The sequence below is a fragment of the Sus scrofa genome, chromosome 6, assembly GCF_054392235.1.
Source record: "Sus scrofa isolate SSC_HxYL_T2T_F1_AM1 chromosome 6, Sscrofa_HxYL_maternal_Yorkshire_Landrace_v2.0, whole genome shotgun sequence".
In the NCBI taxonomy this organism is placed as follows: domain Eukaryota; kingdom Metazoa; phylum Chordata; class Mammalia; order Artiodactyla; family Suidae; genus Sus; species Sus scrofa.
The window spans coordinates 18967313-18984809 of NC_139388.1; the positions used below are offsets into that span (position 1 = coordinate 18967313).

Genomic DNA, 17497 nt, shown 5'->3' on the forward strand with positions numbered 1-17497 from the left:
TGGGCACATGGCTGTGTTAAGTGTGCGATGTTCATCAAGCTGTATACTTAGCATCTGGATACTTTCTTCCACATGTTATTCTTTAATAAGAGTGTTTCTTTTCTTTTCTTTTCTTTTTTTTTTTTTTAAGCACCTGGACGTTCCCAAGCTAGGGGTCAAATCAGAGCTGTAGCTACCAGCCTATGCCACAGCCACAGCAATGGCAGCATCCGAGCTGCGTCTGCGACCTACACCATAGCTCACGGCAATGCTGGAGCTTAACCCACTTAATCCACTGATAGAGGCCAAATCGAACTTGCATCCTCATGGATACTAGCTGGGTTCATTACTGCTGAGCCACAACAGAAACTACCTAACAGTAGTATTTTGAATGGGGATCGTTTCACCTCTGGACTGAAGCCTCCACTGATTTGGGGAGAGAGGCCTTTCTCTCCCTCCTCTTCCACATGCTTTGCAGAGTTATCGTTTCCCGCCCTAGGAACTCACTGCTCATGATAAGCCGTGCCTTCCTCACGCAGCAGGGAGGTGAGGGCACCCTGCGTGGGTAACCGAGGAACTGAGTGTCACGTTGGGAGATGGAAATGGAGACTAGAGGCTTGAGAGCAGCTCCCCAGGCACTCACGGTAATCCTGCTGCTTCTCCCAACTCTTCGCCACGAAGCCTGTGTAGACCACTCCAGTGACGTACATCAGGCTTTGGCAACCAACCCTACTTGGTTGCTGAGGGAGCCAGGCAGGCAGCCGGGCCGGCTGGAAGCCCCAGTTCCCAGATATTCGTTCCTCAGAGGCAGATTTATTGGGCAGTCCCCTGGGTGTAAACCCGGGTGGTACTGCTGCCTGCCTCAGTGACCTCATGCTAAGTTCCTCGCCCCCATTTTACTGCTGAGGGGGCATTACCAGCACCCACTGGGCAAGGCAACTGAGAAGCATAAAAAATGACATGTATTATAGGATGGCCAGCTCCCCCTGGGCAGGGTCTTAGGTCTTGTTCATTGTTTTAGCCACGGTTCTAGAATAGTGCAGGATGCGAAATACATGTTCACTGAAAAAATAAAATGTGACCAGAGGGCATAGCCCAGAATGGAAGCTCCAAGCAAAAGGCAATCTTTACACAAGTTGGAATAGGCAAGACCATCTTGAAGTTAACTCATGTTCAGTCAGATTTATTACTGAACTCTGAAGTTTCCTACCAAAGCTAATGAAGATTAGCTTTAATCTTAACTCTAAGGATGAGCTGAATCTACCATAATGAAGTACTAGTTATTTTTTTTCCTTTTTACTGTAAATCGGCTGCTTTTCTCAACTGTTTGCCACAAAGGATCTACAAACCTCTATAATTCTACTCACTTTTAATCACTGCACTAATACCATGCAAGCTCCTTCCTCCCACCTAGCCTTTGTCTTTGCTTTTAAGACACATTTGAAGGAAGGCAGACTCCAGACTGAGGAGTTGGGGTCTAGGAACATTCCTGCTCTACCTCCTTCCAGATTAACCTCTCATTCTTGGTCTAGGCTTCACCTGACTCAAGCCCCCATAATCTGGACACTTAAGAGACTGTATTCAAACTGGTTTCCTTTGCAGGAATGTTTCTGGAAAACTCTGTGATGCAAAGGAATAAATGACTTGGGGTGGGGATTGCTATTGTTGGGTTTTGCCACCCCAACATCCCACTTCTTCCTTTCATCCACCTCCCACTTTCTGTTAGGGAAAAAAAAAAAAATGCCAGGGAATTTGGGAGTCAGAAACATCCATTCATGTCCCATTTGGTCACTGCAGTGATGACCTTGGTGAAGCCACAACCATTAAGGTTTCATCTGTAAAATGGGCAGAACTTTATAAGATTGCCCTAATTCATGCAAACACCTACTAGGCATTCTATTTAAGTACCACGTCCGGGGCATAGACCTACAGGTAAAAGTCATGTCTGGGACTCTCCAGGGAGCTCGTGTGTTCAGCCTAGGGAATTGACTCCATCAAGCTGTTCCTATGTTTCTCTACCTCTAAAACCTTCAGCAGGGCTGGGCTACAAGGTTTCTGAAGTCCCAACTCTGGGATTAAGAGCTCAAGCTGTTTAAATGTACCTCACCAGCTACAAGAGAATGTCAGGAGGATAAAGCAAGATCAGAGTTGTGCAAATGCTTTGAAGAGGAAAGTGCACATACAAACAAGGTATTAATTATGTCAGATAATTTCTTTGAGCTCAACTTCACAGACACCTGTAATATTCATAACCCAGGGGCAAACAACAGGGGCAATTGTTCCTTAGCTATAGGGAAACTGTTGTCTGTTTGGCCAGACTTGAAAGTTTGTATGTACCCTTAGGATAACTGTTTCAACCTGGCTGGATCCAGGCTGGGGCTCTGTGTACTGAAGAGAGGGAGCTGGGGTGGAGGTGGGGATGTAGAAGGATGTCAGCTGCTGAAGACAAAGGGGGAACAAAAAAAATCAATATTTTCTGCCGAGGCGTCCCAATTTGTTGGAACCAACTGGGCCCGGAAACTTGCTTTTACTTAAAAAGAAGGCAGTAGCCCGTTTCCTGAGAAGACTGCACATGTTGCAGGGCACTCGGCACGAGGTTAGCCAAGCACATTAAACCCACCTTTTGTTTTATAACCCAGGTGTGTTCCTGGCATGATCCCGCCATTTTCACAACCATAAACCAGACATCCGAGAAAGCAGAATTTTCTCAAAAGGTTTCAAATGCCTGACATCACCGAGAAGCACTTGCCAACCGGACCGTGAAATCGAAAACCTGATCACCGCTTCCCCCCAGCAACCTCAAGCTTAGTGAAGTGACAGTTCATCTGATATTTCTTGCTTCAGTAAGAAAGATAAGGCACAGACAACACTCAAAGCCACAGCCTGCTCTCCTAGACTGTAGTCGGAGAACTTGACAATGAGGGGGAGAAAATTTGGCAGGAATCTGGTTAGCAATAAAGCTTCCTCAGGGAGCCGGAATTGGATTTGGGGCCCTGCCCAAGTTAACATTTTTACAGGTTGGCCGAGTTGCAGTTTGTTAGCCAGTCAGTAATAAACCCATGTGCAAGAATTTAAAGTTTATGAGGCATGGCCTCTTAATGCCTCTCCACGGCTCCCTACAGCCAAGAGTTTAAGGAGCTTGGCCTAGCCTGGTGTTAATTGTTTTCTCAATCTGCAGAGTTATTTGGGGGAGAAAAACAAGAAAAAAAAAAAAAGGCTTCCACAAACTCAAGGTCCCCAGTCTTCTTTTGGAGAAACAAAGGAGAGCCATTCAAGCTGGGGGAATTTGTACCTGGGGTGAGGGGTACATTGATGGGAGCATTAGAAAAATGCTAGATAGCATGAGTTTTCAAAATTTTAAACTGTAGATTCCCTGCCCAGGAAAATGCATAAGCAAGTTCTTAAACAATTTCATAGGTTAAGGGTCCTCTAGAACTCCACCCAAAGATCCTGGGATATACCTCTGTTTAAGAGCTGGGGTTTGATCCAGTGGTGGAACCCCCACAGTCCTGGATGGAGAGAAAGTGGCCCCCATAAGCCAGCAGCTGCCTGGGTCTCTTAACACACTGGTTCTCTGCACCAAAGTCACCCCTCTACTCTCAAGTTTTTAAACTTAAAGGGGGTTAGTAATTGAGAGATCAAAAATGTGCTTTGATTACCCTCCCCCCACCGCCCACACCCCCTCAGCTCAAGACCTTCTGGCTTCTGAACCTCCACTCTGCCAAGTACCTCGCATTTCAGTCCCAAGACACTGGGCGTCGGGGGTGTCCCCTGCTCGTGATGGCCCCGGCCCAGGTGTGCCAGGCCCAGTTTCCAGACGGGCTGCTGGGGCGCAGGCCCTCCGGGAAGGGCAGGGTTAAGAGCGCATTCCAGCAGCCAGGGAGGAAGGGGGGCGGGGGAGGCGAGCGCGAAGAAGAGAAACAGACCCGGTCTGTCTGTCGGAGACACAAAGCACGGTACACAAAGGGGGCCCAAGAGGGGCGAAGGGGGCTGCCCCGGGCACGGCTCATCCCCACACCTGCGCGGGGGTTGGGGGAAGAATGTGGAAGGCGCATTCCTTCGCTGGGGCCAGCAGGGAGAGCGTCCCACGTCCGGGCTGGGTGAAGAGCTCAGCTGCCCCCCAACCCCGAAGGAGTGGGCCAAGGTAAGCCGCCGCGGAGGAGCAAGGAGAAGTTGGGCGTCAGAAGGCGCTACGATCTCCGGGTTTTCCTACCCAGCCCCCACCTCCATCCCAGCCCAGGATGCTTTCTGAGCTTCCCCGCACCTGAGGCGGCGCCAGGAGCACCCCGCCGCAGCCCTGACACCCCACGTGCGGCCCCTGCCCCGCAGTTCCACCAGGCAGGCTTTCGGAGAGTCTTACCTTTCCCCGGCGCCTGGCCCGACTCCAGCTCCGCGCTCCGCGCCTCCAAGGTCACTTCAGCTTTCCCGAAACCCGCCCGGCACGGCTCAGAGGCCGCGCACGGCAGCCAGCAAACCTGCGCCTGAGGGAAGAGGGGAAAAGAGGGAGGCTGGGTCATAGCCGTGCCCAACCCTGCAGACTCATCCCGGGGAGTCCTCAGTCTTTCCCCGACAGCCTTGGCCCCAAAGAGTCCAACCCCGCGCTCTCCCAGATGCCACCAGCCGCGTGCGGACCCCGCGGCCGTCCGAAGAGTGTCCGGACAGGGGTCAGGGCAAGGCAATCGAGTACCTGAAGTAGGAAGAAGCAGCGGAGGAGGAGGGACGCGAGAGGCCCATGAGGGAGCCCCATGGCTGGAAAGAGCGGGGTGAAAGGCTGCCGCGACGGCGGGTTAGTGCTTCGCTTAGCTCCGCGGGCAGGGAGGTTCGCTGCGGGCAGGAGTCGGCGGGAGGGGGCCAGGTGAGTGCAGGTAGGTGCTGATTGGTCCAGCGCCACAAGGTCCCGCCCCCTCGCAGGTGGGGCCGCGGTGAGGGGTGCGCGGTGGCTGCAGCCCCGAAACCCCCCACGGTCCTCTCCCGGAGCCCTCTTGCGTTATCTCAGGAGTTACTCCCGGCAGGGGCCACAGGCCCTGTCTCGCAGATTCTGGGTTCAAGGGGGATAAAAAACAACCACTCCTCAACCTCTGCAGCAAGCGAAGAAAAATGATGCTGTGGCTTGTGGCTACAATGGGGGAAAGAGTGGAAGGCATCGGAATCCGACTGGAAACAGAAGGGCCCCTTTCATGCTCCCCCGAGGCGCTCTGTTATCCAAAGCTTTGATCGTGGCCGGGTGTGTCCGCCCAACACCCAGCTACAGCGAGGGCTGCCTCCTGCCTCTTTCCCCACCTCCCACGTCAGCCTGCTCCCAGGACTCCGAGGGTTTAAAACTGGCAGTGAGGTCCCAAAGGACTGCGTTACCAAACCTCATACAACTTGCGGAAGACTCATTACTTCCCTGGCACGGTCGAACAAATGGAGGCTGGGAGAGAAGGTCCCAGAGCTTAGAAGCCGTGGTGACGCCAAATGGTGCAAGGCAGAGGGGTGGTTATTAACCCCATTATCTCCAGCACCCCCCCCCCCAACGTAAGATATAATTACAGTTTCTCAACTTTATGTCGGAAGCAAATAAAGGCATTTTAACAATCACGACTGTTTTTACTGGTCTGAAATAAAACCTAAGTGAAAGCTGCTTGCTGCGTGAAGCAACCTTGCAGTGTGCCTCCCTTCAAAACAACTCTTCTGCATCCTTTCTGGGAGACAGGCCTCGGAGCTGGGATTCTTTCCTCTCCACAGTGCGCTGATAGATGGGCTCAAGGCACTGAAACGGCCCTGAGACTCAGCCGCTCCACACCACGCGCTCTCTCCCCAGCCAGCTGAGCTTCCCTAGCCAGTCCCAACCTCTTGCTCCCTGAGGCCTCCCCACCTTCCCTAGCCGTCTTGAGAATTCCAGGCTGCTTCATCCTTTTCCTTCCTCCTCTCCAATTCAGATTTAGGGGATGGAGGAGGGTCTCTAATTATAGATTCTTTGGCCCTCAAGGGCTAACCTGCTAGCCTGCCTGTCCCTCCCATCACCAGCCTTCGGCTCCGAGGAGGGCGGTTTGCGTTGTGACCGTGGGAGTTCTCTTTCTAACCGAGCATGGGCTCTGGGGACGCACTGCCTGCGTTCAAACCCCAGGGCACCAGGTATTAGCGCTGTGGCCTCATTCAGTTCTGCATGAGCTAAGTAGTGCTATGACGTTACCTGCCCTCTAGAATACTAGAATTGAATGAATTAAAACATATAGGCAAGGATTAAGTTAATTAACATGCTTAAAACGCTAACCTCAGCACTTGGCACAGAGCAAGTGCCCAAATGTTGCCTGGTATCATTGCTTAGGGATCCAGCTCATTCGTCCCCCTCTGCCGCCTGTCGAGCCGTTTCTCTCCTCTGTAGCATCCTCCTGGCTCTCCAAACTAAGAGAATGAGAAATGCTATAATTCTTCAATTTCACGGTTGACGGCAAAGCAAGCAATAGGCGTCTGCTCTCAGGGTAGTGCTCGGTTATCCGGCTTGTTGTCCGGGTAGCTGGAAGTTAGGGAAGCCCGAGGCTGCATGCTGAGCTCCAGACCCCCTCACCTCGCTGTCCCGTAGGGGGCGCTTTCTGCGCCCTATGGGAGGTTCGCTACCCGCGCAGAGGCTTTTTCAGTCGGCACGGACCCCAAACGGTACCCGGGGGCCCCGCCTATCCTCGCCTTGCAGGTTTTCCTGCGCTCGCCCGGAACCCGATGAAGCCATTAGGCGGACAGTTAAACACGAACGAGCCTCGGGATACAGGCCCTAATTAAGTAAACACCCGGCTGGAGAGCTGTTGAGCGGCTCATTTCCGCCTTCTTCCAGGGCACTGAGCATTCCGGGCGGGCAGGGAGAGGAGAAATTGAGAATCAGCTCTTCTGCCTGCACCTTGGACCACGCTGCTGTCTTCTCTGTAGGTCCCCTAGTTGGTCGTTTGTTCAGTCATTCATTTAAGAGATATTTGCTGATAGCCTGCTATATGCCAAGCACTGGAGATAAAAGAAAAACAAACGTCCTTGGACCTTCCATCCCAGAGTGTGAGGGGTCGAGGAAAATAAGGAAATATATAACATGTTAAATATGTGCTGTGCATAAGAACAGAGTGGGAGGTGCCAATTCATGGGGCAGAAGGTGGGGCTGGAAACTAAATAATGTGATCTAGAAGGTGTGTAGGTCAGGGTCTAGATGGAGACAGATTCCAGATCAGATGGTTCAAGTCTAAGTGCAGGGGCTACAGGAGTAGGCAGGGTGCAGGGACCAAAGGATCCCGAGATCAGCAGTAGCAGAAAGGCAGTTACCACTCCCACTTTTTGGAGGGCACAGGGGGGAAATGGTGTCTTTGGAAGTGGAGGGTTGCCAAGGAGCCGCAGAGAGGAGGACCACTCCTCCCAAATGCAGCTGTGGTCCAGGAGGGACAGGTCACTGCTGGGAGCAGACCAAGGAGCATGGGGGGAGGGAAGGGGGTCGCCTCAGCATCTCTCTCCTTTCACCCTTCTTCTCCTGGTAGTGCCGCTTATGGACCAAACCCACCCAGAATCCTGAGGACAAGAAAGCCCAGGTGCTGGGGTGGGGGGATGGGGGGTGGCTGTGGGTTCTCCTCCCCAGGCACAGGGCAGGGCAGAGAAAAGCAGAAAATAGAGAGGAGGGGCTGAGGAGCCATGGGGAAAGCCCAGACGCCTCCCTGAGAAATGAACAAAACCTGGAGGAACTGAGGGAGCAAATTACACTAAGGACTTCTGAAGAAAGAGTATTCCAGTTAGAGAAAACAAGGCAAAGTCTCTGAGGCAGTAATTACTTGGGAGGGGAAAAAAAAAAAGCTGGTGTGGCTGGTGTGAGCAAGGAGGAAATGAGTCAGATTGGGAGGGTGGGGGGGCAAACCCTATAGAGCCCCACAGGCTATGGTAAGAACTCTGCTTTCACTCTAAGCAGGAAGGAGGAAGGCACTGGAGGTTGGAGTGGAGGAGTGTTGACAAGACTAGAGGAGATGTGGGCAGAAGCGGTGAGCCTAGTAGGGATTCCACTGCAATACGCTAGGCCAAAATGGAAATGGCCCAGTTCAGGGTGGTCACTGTGGAAGGGGTAAAAATGATCAGATTTACCCCCTTACTCCGAAAATAACAAGTGTTGGTGAGGATGTGTAGAAACTGTACACTGTTGGTGGGAATGTAAAATGGTACAAATAGTATTGCACTTACTATAAAAATAGAGTTGCTGTATGATCCAGGAATCCCACTCCTGGGTATATATCCAAAAGAACTGAGTGCACGAACCCAAACAGATATTTGTACATGCATGTTCACAGCAGCATTATTCCAAGGATGGAAGTGACCTGAAGTGTCCATCAACAGATAAATTTTGGACAAACAAAATGCTGAATAGGTAGAGTTTGTTTTACAAGATGGAAAGAGTTTGTGGATGGATGATGGTGACGGTTGCACAACAATGTGAATGAACTTACTGTCACTGAACTGTACATTATATGTATCTTGCCACAATTTTTTTTTTTGGCCTTTTCTAGGGCTGCTCCTGCAGCATATGGAGGTTCCTGGGCTAGGGGTCTATCGGAGCTGTAGCCGCCAGCTTACTCAAGAGCCACAGCAACTTGGGATCCGAGCTGCATCTGCAACCTACAACACAGCTCATGGCAATGCCAGATCCTTAACCCACTGAGCAAGGCCAGGGATCGAACCCGCCACCTCATGGTTCCTAGTTGGATTTGTTAACTACTGCGCCACGACGGGAACTCCACAAATTTTTAAAAGTTACTTGAAAAAATTATGAGACTCTGGGTGTATTTTGAAAGTACCGACAATAAGATCAGCTAAAAGACTGGATGGGGTGTGAGACAGAGTGGGTCTAGGGAGACTCCAGCCAGGGTTTGGGGCCTGAGCAACCAGCAGGATGGCAATGCCACTTCCCAAGATGGATAAGGCACATGTAGCGGGCACTGTCAGGGTGCTGCTCAGATCCCTTGGGATCCCTCAGATGGTTTCTGAACTCGCCTTGTTTGGCTTCTGTGCTGATGCTCCCAGCAGCCTGCACCTGTGACTCTTCAGAAGCTGCCCTTCAGCTTCTAGGGTCCCTTTGCCCTTGCAAGGAAGTGCCCAGGAGTTTGCTCTCCCAGCCCTCAGTCAATGACCAACTGGTGCTGGAATGTGGAAGCTGAGCCCCATCCCCGCAATCCCCCCGGGGTGGCTTACCTGTAGCATTCTGGGCTGGATCAGGCTGAAGCTACCCTCCAGGCCTCCAGGGACTTGGTCTGAAGTCACATCCTTGCCTGGCTCCTTGCTCTTCTTATCCTGCTTTTCCCACTCCTTCACCAGTTCCTCCTGGCAGCTGCTCCTTATTCAATAAGTCATTCAGGCACATGAATCCTTGTCTCCGGGTTGGCTTCTTGGACTCCCACTGCAGGCAGAGCAAGTTTGGGATTGGGGGAGGATGGGGACTTCAAATTGGGACATGTTTTGTTTTGTTTTGTTTTCCAAGCAAAGTTTTTATTAAAGGAAATCAGAGAGCTCCCAGGGTTGCTGGGTGGGGGGAGAAGAGCCCCCCAAATTGGGACATGTTTAGAGGTGCCCAGTAGGGGCATGTTGAGGAGGCTGTGAGTGGAGACACCAGTCCAGGGGAGACCGCTGGCCCATGACAGACATTTGTCACAATGGGAAAGCATCAATTCTGGGGAGAGTTTGTGGAGAGAGCCTTGCCCAGGCAGGAGGCTGAGCTTCTGAGGCCTTGACATCGCCCCCAGAGCATGGCCCTCTAGCACAGATGCTCATCCTGTCCCTGACGCCCTCCACCCAGCCAGGGCTGGGACTCCCTCACTCATTTTGCTCTTCCAAAAAGAAGTGCCTCCTGTCCGCATTTCACCTTTAAATACGTGCTACGTACTGCCTTGTGGGGCTCTGCCATTGTTACTTTCCTCCTCACTCTCCACTACCTCTTTCCCCCTCCTGGAAAGCTCCTTGGGGTCATGGATCAGGATGATCAAAATATCACTTCTCCATGGAGTTCCCGTCATGGCACAGTGGTTAACAAATCCGACTAGGAACCATGAGGTGGCGGGTTCGATCCCTGGCCTTGCTCGGTGGGTTAAGGATCTGGCGTTGCTATGAGCTGTGGTATAGGTCGCAGATGTGGCTCGGATCCCATGTTGCTGTGGCTCTGGTGTAGGCCGGTGGCTACAGCTCCGATTAGACCTCTAGCTTGGGAACCTCCATATGCCATGGGCGTGGCCCTAGAAAAGGCACACATACACACACACACACAAAAAAAATATATAAATATATCACTTCGCCAGATTTCCCCACAGTACCCAAGCAGCCAAACGCCTGTGGCACTTAAGGTAAGGCTGGCAGACCTACGTCTGAATCTTGCTTCTGAAAATGACTGTTTGGGTGACCTGGGGTGAGCTACTTCATCTCTCGAAGTCCTCTGGAATGAGTAATTCCTACTTGGTGGGTGGGGACTTATCCCAAACCGAACTGACCTTCCCCTGCAAACCTGCTCCTCCCACAATCTTCCATCTCTGCCAAAGGCAAGTGCATCCTTCCAGTAGCTCAGCAGCTCGGCAGCTCAGCAGCTCAGCTCGAGCTATCTTTCACTCTGACTCATCTTCTACCACTTGCTCACTCTGCTTTCCCAGTACTGCCGCCCCGCACCCCAGGTTCTCCAAACACACCAAGTGTAGGCCTTTGCTCAGGGCTTCCCTCCGCCTGGATCACCTCCCCCAGGGGTCCACCCGCCTCCCTCCCTCACTCCTTCAGGTCTCTGCTCAGATATGGCCCCTCAGAGAGGCTTTCCTTGACCTCCCCGCCTAGAGGGCAAAAAATAGCGGAATCAACACAACAGTAAGTGTCAAGAATCTGGCAGGGTGTTAGATTTGCAGCAAACGTGAAATCAGTGTGGGTTCCCTGACCCACTCACAGAGCTGATGTGAACTTCAATGAGCTGATAGAGGGGAAAGTGTTTTGCAAAGTGTGATAGAAATAATACAAATCATAATAAATGAATTACTACCATTTCCTGAGCACGCTCTGGTCTCATTCTAATCCTCACAGCTCTGCCTGCCAGTTCGTGTTACATATCCCCTTTTCACAGGAAACTGAGGTTAAATCCCTGCCCAAAGCCACATAGCCAGGATTGAGGCAGAGCGACAGTGTACCCAATTCTGTCTCATTCCAAAACACACTGCCTGAATCAGCTGCCATCCTCCTATCCATCAATAATGACTTGAAGGATGAACCCTGGGAGCAGGTCTTTGGTATATTAGGAAGAATTCCATAATATCTGATCTTTTCTCCTAAGAACCTCTTAAAATAAACATATTTGCCTCTGGTCCAAGGTTAAATTCTGGGTCCTCCAAGAAATATTTAGAAAGAGCTTTTCTGCCCATTTTTGGTAGCAGAATTCCCAGAGCTCCGCTCCCACACAGCATGCTGGCAGGGATGTGTCCCAAAGACAAGCGGGCGTTTTCAGGTCTTTTCTAGGAAGTAGCTTTAAAACTGGGTGAGGCCCTACTTCCTGTTCCTCCCCCGCTGCCCAGTGCCCTGCACAAACGGTTCCACGGTCTCACTTCTTTATGTCTGTTCCTGAGCTTTCTGGAACCTTCCTTTCTGCCCAGGGATGGCTCCAGCCATCCACCACGTCTCGGTCCTTAAAGGTGCAGAGGCCACTGCTCCCTGACGAGAAAGCGATTCACATACCTTCCCTTTCCCTGAATCTCGGGCGGGCGGCACTGCCTTCAGCACTGGTGAATTTTTGCCAAGGCCTGAGCTGTCAGTTTCCAGAGATCAGGGGCCAAGCATTTATGTATGTGTGTACACCAAGGGCAGGGAATTGATTAATCAATAAGCACTCGCGAAGCCCTGAATCCCTGCGGCTAGGTCTAGAGACTTTGAGAACTGTGGGGCCCAAAAGGACCTTAAAGAAAATAAAAATAACAAAATAATAAGGATAATCTGTCCTCTGAGCCATTCTTCATCCTTCCCCTGAAAGGCAGGGGTGACCTCTGCAGATGAGGTTTCCCAGACTCACTGGAGAGATGACTTCCTGCTGGGTTCAGCCAATGGGAAGCACTAGTGGGAGAGTGGAGGGTGGGACAAAGGGAAAAGCCAGGGCACCCCTCCTCCTCCAGCAGTGTCTTGATAATGGCTGTGTCTAATCTACAGCTTCAGCCCCTGCTGTGGGTCCAGGTTCTGCCAGACTCTGGGCCCTAGAAACACCACTTTTTCCCATTCTTCCTTCTGCGGAAGGGTGGATGACTTCTTGCTGCCTAATCTCAGGGTCGTATCACTCTCCTCTGTTTGGCTTCTCAGCTTTCCCATTTTAATGCACCTCTGCATTAAGTGCCTTCGGCTTTAAATACTCACAGTGAGGCAGTTCCCACTGTGGCGCAGCAAAAACGCATCTGACTAGTATCCATGAGGATGCGGGTTTGATCCCTGGCCTCGCTTAGTAGGTCGGGGATCCAGCGCTGCTGTGAACTGTGGTGTAGGTCGCAGTTGCAGCTCAGATCTGGTGTTGCTGTGGCTGCGGTGTAGGCTGGCAGCTGCACCTCCAATTCGACCCCTAGCCTGGGAACCTCCATATGTCACGGGTGCAGCCCTAAAAAGCAAAATAAATAAATAAATACACTGTGGTTTGACTGACAGAATAGTTAAAACTTACACAATACTTCCTATAGGGTAGACACTGTTCTAAGCGCATTATGTAAATTAACTGATTTAAGTCTACCATTTGAGGAATGATACATTTCACAGCTGAGAAAACCAAGGCACAGAGAGTTTGATCTATCCCAGTGAGATAACAAATCTGGATGCATATCAAAAATTAATTGCCCAGGAAGCTAATTAAAAATAGAGGAGGTGGTGGATGCCATCCCAGCCCCACTGAATTGGACTCACCAGTCCATGGGCCCCAGAATCTGGATATTTAATAAGCTCCCCAGGTGATCCTGATTCAGCTAACCCAGCACCCCATCCATGACTGAGAATCAGGAAACCCTGACCATTTTGGCTATGAGAACACTAAGATGCAGATCAGTGGCACAGCACGCTCAGTGGCAGATAAAAACACCATCAAGGACAGAAATTTCCGCTACTTCCAAAGCCTTCTCCTTCAAGGTCACATGGCTGGTTGTGATGTTTGGACTTGCTCTCCCTGGGAGCCATGTGATAGCGATTCTTATTGGAAATGTTTTGGAAAATTCAGTATATAAACAGATGTGTATGCAGGATTGCTGACTGGCTGATCAGTGTTTGGGAAAAGGAAAAGGGAAGCAGTTCAATCCACTTAATCTCTTATTTTTAGTCCTTTCTGAATAACTTCAGGGATGTAGTTAACCCTTCCCTCATTCTACCTTCCCCATTCTGACCAAGGCTGTGGTTGAGCCAAGAATCTGTATTTTTCAGCCAAGACATGGAAACAACCTAACCATCCATCAACAGATGAACAGATAAAGGTGTATACAATGGAATACTACTCAGCCATAAAAAAGAATGAAATAATGTCATTGTAGCAACATGGAAGAACCTAGAGATTTTGTAAATCAGAAAGACAGGGGTTCCCTGGTGGCACAGTGGGTTAAGAATCCAGCATTGTCACTGTGTGCCTTGGGTCACTGCTGTGGCACAGGTTTGATCTCTGGCCCAGGAACTTCTGCATGCTGTGGGTGCAGCCAAAAAAAAAGGACAGAAAAGAAAGAGAAAAACAAATACCATACGATATCACTTATATATGGAATCTAAAATATGACACAAATGAACTTTACAAAACAGAAACTGACTCACAGACATAGAGAACAGACTTGTTGCCGAGCAGAAGGGGTGTGAGGAAGGGATGGATTGGGAGTCTGGGATTAGCAGAGGCAAACTATTATAGACAGAATGGATAAACAACAAGGTCCTACTGTATAGCACAGGGAACTACACTCAGTGTGCTGGGATAAACCGTAACGGAAAAATATGAAAAAGAATACATATATATATATATACATATATATATATATATAAAACTGAATCACTCTGCTGTATAGCAGGAATTAACACACAACTGTAAATCAACTATATTTCAATAAAATAAATTTAAAAATTTTTAAACAATTTGTGTATTTTCTACAGGGGCCCAAGGTGATCTGCCAATTCAGAAAATATGACCAAAACCCAAAATGTCCAGAATCTGAACAGATTCCTGTAAGAGTGGCAGCCCCGAAAGGGTCGGATTGTTGCCTTTCTCCCCACCCCACTGCTATATTTCCAAGACCAACAAGAGTGCCTGCCAACAGTAGGTGCTTAATAAATACTTACTAAATGAAATAACAATGCAAAATTTCCTTGCGTTTTGAATATATTTTCTGCACAGTTACTCACTGATCCTCACAATGGACAGTACAGCTGTAAGAGTCCTCATTTTACAGAAAATGAAACTGAGTTCAGAGAGACTGGATGACTTAACCAGGTCACACAGCTAATGAGAACTGTCAGAAACTCTCTCCATGAAATTCTTCCCTCCCAGATGATGGTGGAGAGAAGAAACACAAGTGGAAGAATGCAAATATGAATGCAGAATAAACTACTAGAATAGGGGTCAAATCAACTAGGTAAGGATAAGAAATTCTAGGATTTATCACTGGAGCAGGAAATGAGAGATTCAAAGATTCAAGGAGAAACATAAATTCCTCTATTTCTGGGCTCGTGATTTTACTGTTGTTAAATTCAAGCAATCGTCACTTGCCTGCTGTATTGGTAATAGTAACTCACCCCCCCCCATTCCTTATGATTACTTGCTTTGTACATCTTATTCCGTTGAATACTCTCCTCTCTCCCCTGGATTGCTGCAGCAGCTTTCCTTCGTCACCCTCCAATCTCTCTTCCCCACTACTTAAGTCTGATTACAACTAACAGGAAGTTACAACTTCCAAGTCTGATCACTTTGTATCTCTGATTAAAACTCCTAAATGCCTTCCCATGCTGCTCTGTCAAGGTCCTGCCTGGTCTAGGCCCCACCTACCTCTCCATTCATTACATTCAAGAAATATTTATTGAGGGAGTTCCCATCGTGGCGCAGTGGTTAACGAATCCAACTAGGAATCATGAGGTTGCGGGTTTGATCCCTGGCCTTGCTCAGTGGGTTGAGGATCCGGCGTTGCCGTGAGCTGTGGTGTAGGTTGCAGATGCAGCTCGTATCCCTAGTTGCTGTGGCTGTGGCATAGGCTGGTGGCTACAGCTCCGACTGGACCCCTAGCTTGGGAACCTCCATATGCTGTGGGAGCAGCCCAGGAAATGGCAAAAAGACAAAAAAATAAAAAATAAAATAAATAAAGAAAAAAACATTTATTGAGGTCCTACTATGTATCAGACGCTATTCTGAGCACTGAGGATGCACTGGTGAATCAAACAGACAAGGTCCCGGCTTTCATGGAGTCTGTAATAAAAATACAGGGAAGTAAACAAACAAGACAATTACAGACTATTGAAAATGCTAAAAAGGGAAAAAAGCTCAATAAGAGAGTCACTGGGGAAGCCCAGTTTTGATAGAATGGTTATGGCAGATGCTCTGAAGTGGCAACAAGAAGCTAAAACCAAGACTGAGAAGGAGCCAGTCATGGAAAAGCTGGCAGAAAGTATTCCAGGCAGAGAAGCAGCATGTGCAAAGGTCCTGAGGTAGGCAGCTTCCAGAAACCAGGGACAGAGGAGAAGCTAGTGTGGCTGAAGCGGAATGAGTCTTCAGAGACTAGGAGATGAAGTGACATTAGAGAAATATGTGGGAGCCACAGATCATATAGGGTTCTGTAGTCACAGAAAATGCTCTGTCTTTTATTTTAGGATAAAAGGAAACGAGTAAAGAATTTTAAGAGGAGGAATATGGACTGACCTATACTACATAACAACCCTCTGGCTGCTGTATGAAAATGAGTTGGGGGCAGGATGATGGAAAGATGAGACAAGAGAGGAGGCTGGCGCTATGTCCAGGTGAGAGACAATGGTCTCTAGGACTATGGCAGTAGCCAAGGAGACTAGAAAAGTGGTCAGATTCTCTATAGAGCTTTTCGGGAAAAGTGACAAGACTTGCTAACAGATTGATTCTGAGGCTGAGGAAAGAAGTAATCAAGGCTTGAGACTTAGGCAGTGGTGCCATTTATGGAGCTAGAATCAGGTGCAGGAGGAGTGAAGTATTCTGTCTGCGCTGTGAAGCTGGAGGAGCTGTGAGCTAGCCAGCTGGAGCTGTTGAGCTGACCATGGGCTGTCTGGGTCTGGAGCTAAAAGGTTAGGCTGAGCTGGAGACACAAACGTAGCTATCTTTAGTCTAGAAGAAGGGACTGAGACCTGTCAAAGGAAAATTGAAATTGACAGAAGAAAGGGTTGTATAAAAGAGGAAGTGGCCAGCTGGGTCAACGCTGCTCAGAGGCCATGGAGGATATGCTCAGAGATATGTCCATTGGATTTGGCTGCTCCAGGTCACTGGGAGAAGAGCTTCACTGGAGAAACAACCCTGAAAACAGACTGGATCAGACATATAGAAATTCCCGGGCTAGGGGTCGAATCAGAGCTGCAGCTAAGGCCTTCGCCACAGCCACAGCAACAAGGGATCTAAGCCACATCTTGCAGCAACGCGGGATCCTTAACCCACCGAGCGAGGGCAGGGATGGAACCTCACAGAGACTACATCAGGTCCTTAACCCCCACAACAGGAACTCCTAAACAATTACTTTAAAAAGCAATGTTGCTACAGCATATCAAATAGGAAACCAATAAATACCTTTTGCCCTGAACAGAGGTAAGAACAATGAAAATAAAACACAGTGTCATTAAATTCTAGCTGGTTATTATTCCCTGCTGGGGGCTGAGACTTGGACTAACTCTGTTTAAAAAGGGAAATCAGCAAGTGTTAAAGACACATCAACATCAAAGTGAGACTTTCTCCTCGAGAGAAGATGGAAAGGAAAATAATTTTTTCTCTGTGTGACTTAAAAACACATAAAACCAGACCTAAACTAGGGGGAACACATCTTAGAACATTTCTTTTTTCTTTTTTCTTTTTTGCCATTTCTAGGACCGAACCCGTGGCATATGGAGGTTCCCAGGCTAGGGGTCGAATCGGAGCTGTAGCCACCAGCCTACACCATAGCCACAGCAACGCGGGATCTGAGCCATGTCTGTGACCTACACCATGGCTCACAGCAATGCTGGATCCCCAACCCACTGAGCAAGGCCAGGGATTGAACCCGAAACCTCCTGGTTCCTGGTCGGATTCGTTAACCACTAAGCCACGACAGGAACTCCAGAACATTTCTTTTTTAAAATTAAGATTTAACTTGTACTTAGTTGAGTGCACAAACCTCAAATATGGAGCTTAATGAATCTTTATACATGTATATACCAGTGTCATCATCACCCAGCTCAAGACATAGAATTTTCCAGATAGGAGGCCAGTACTAGGCTTTAAACATAAGAAAGGTTGTGTCCTCAAGGAATTTACAGTTTGTTCCCCATGATATACCTAGCACTTGGGATGGTGTTAGGATATACAGGTGGT

The 17497-nt window shown here is 49.2% G+C and overlaps 1 protein-coding gene across 1 annotated transcript in view; it reads right to left on the bottom strand.

Moving 5' to 3' along the window:
- CDH3 (cadherin 3) overlaps positions 1-4807 on the bottom strand; it is a 44869-nt gene extending 40062 nt beyond the window's left edge. Inside the window, 2 exon segments of the mRNA NM_001444769.1 lie at positions 4340-4460; positions 4667-4807. Of these exon segments, the coding sequence (NP_001431698.1) occupies positions 4340-4460; positions 4667-4726 (181 nt within the window). The 5' untranslated portion in view covers positions 4727-4807.
- Positions 4808-17497: the final 12690 nt, after the last annotated feature.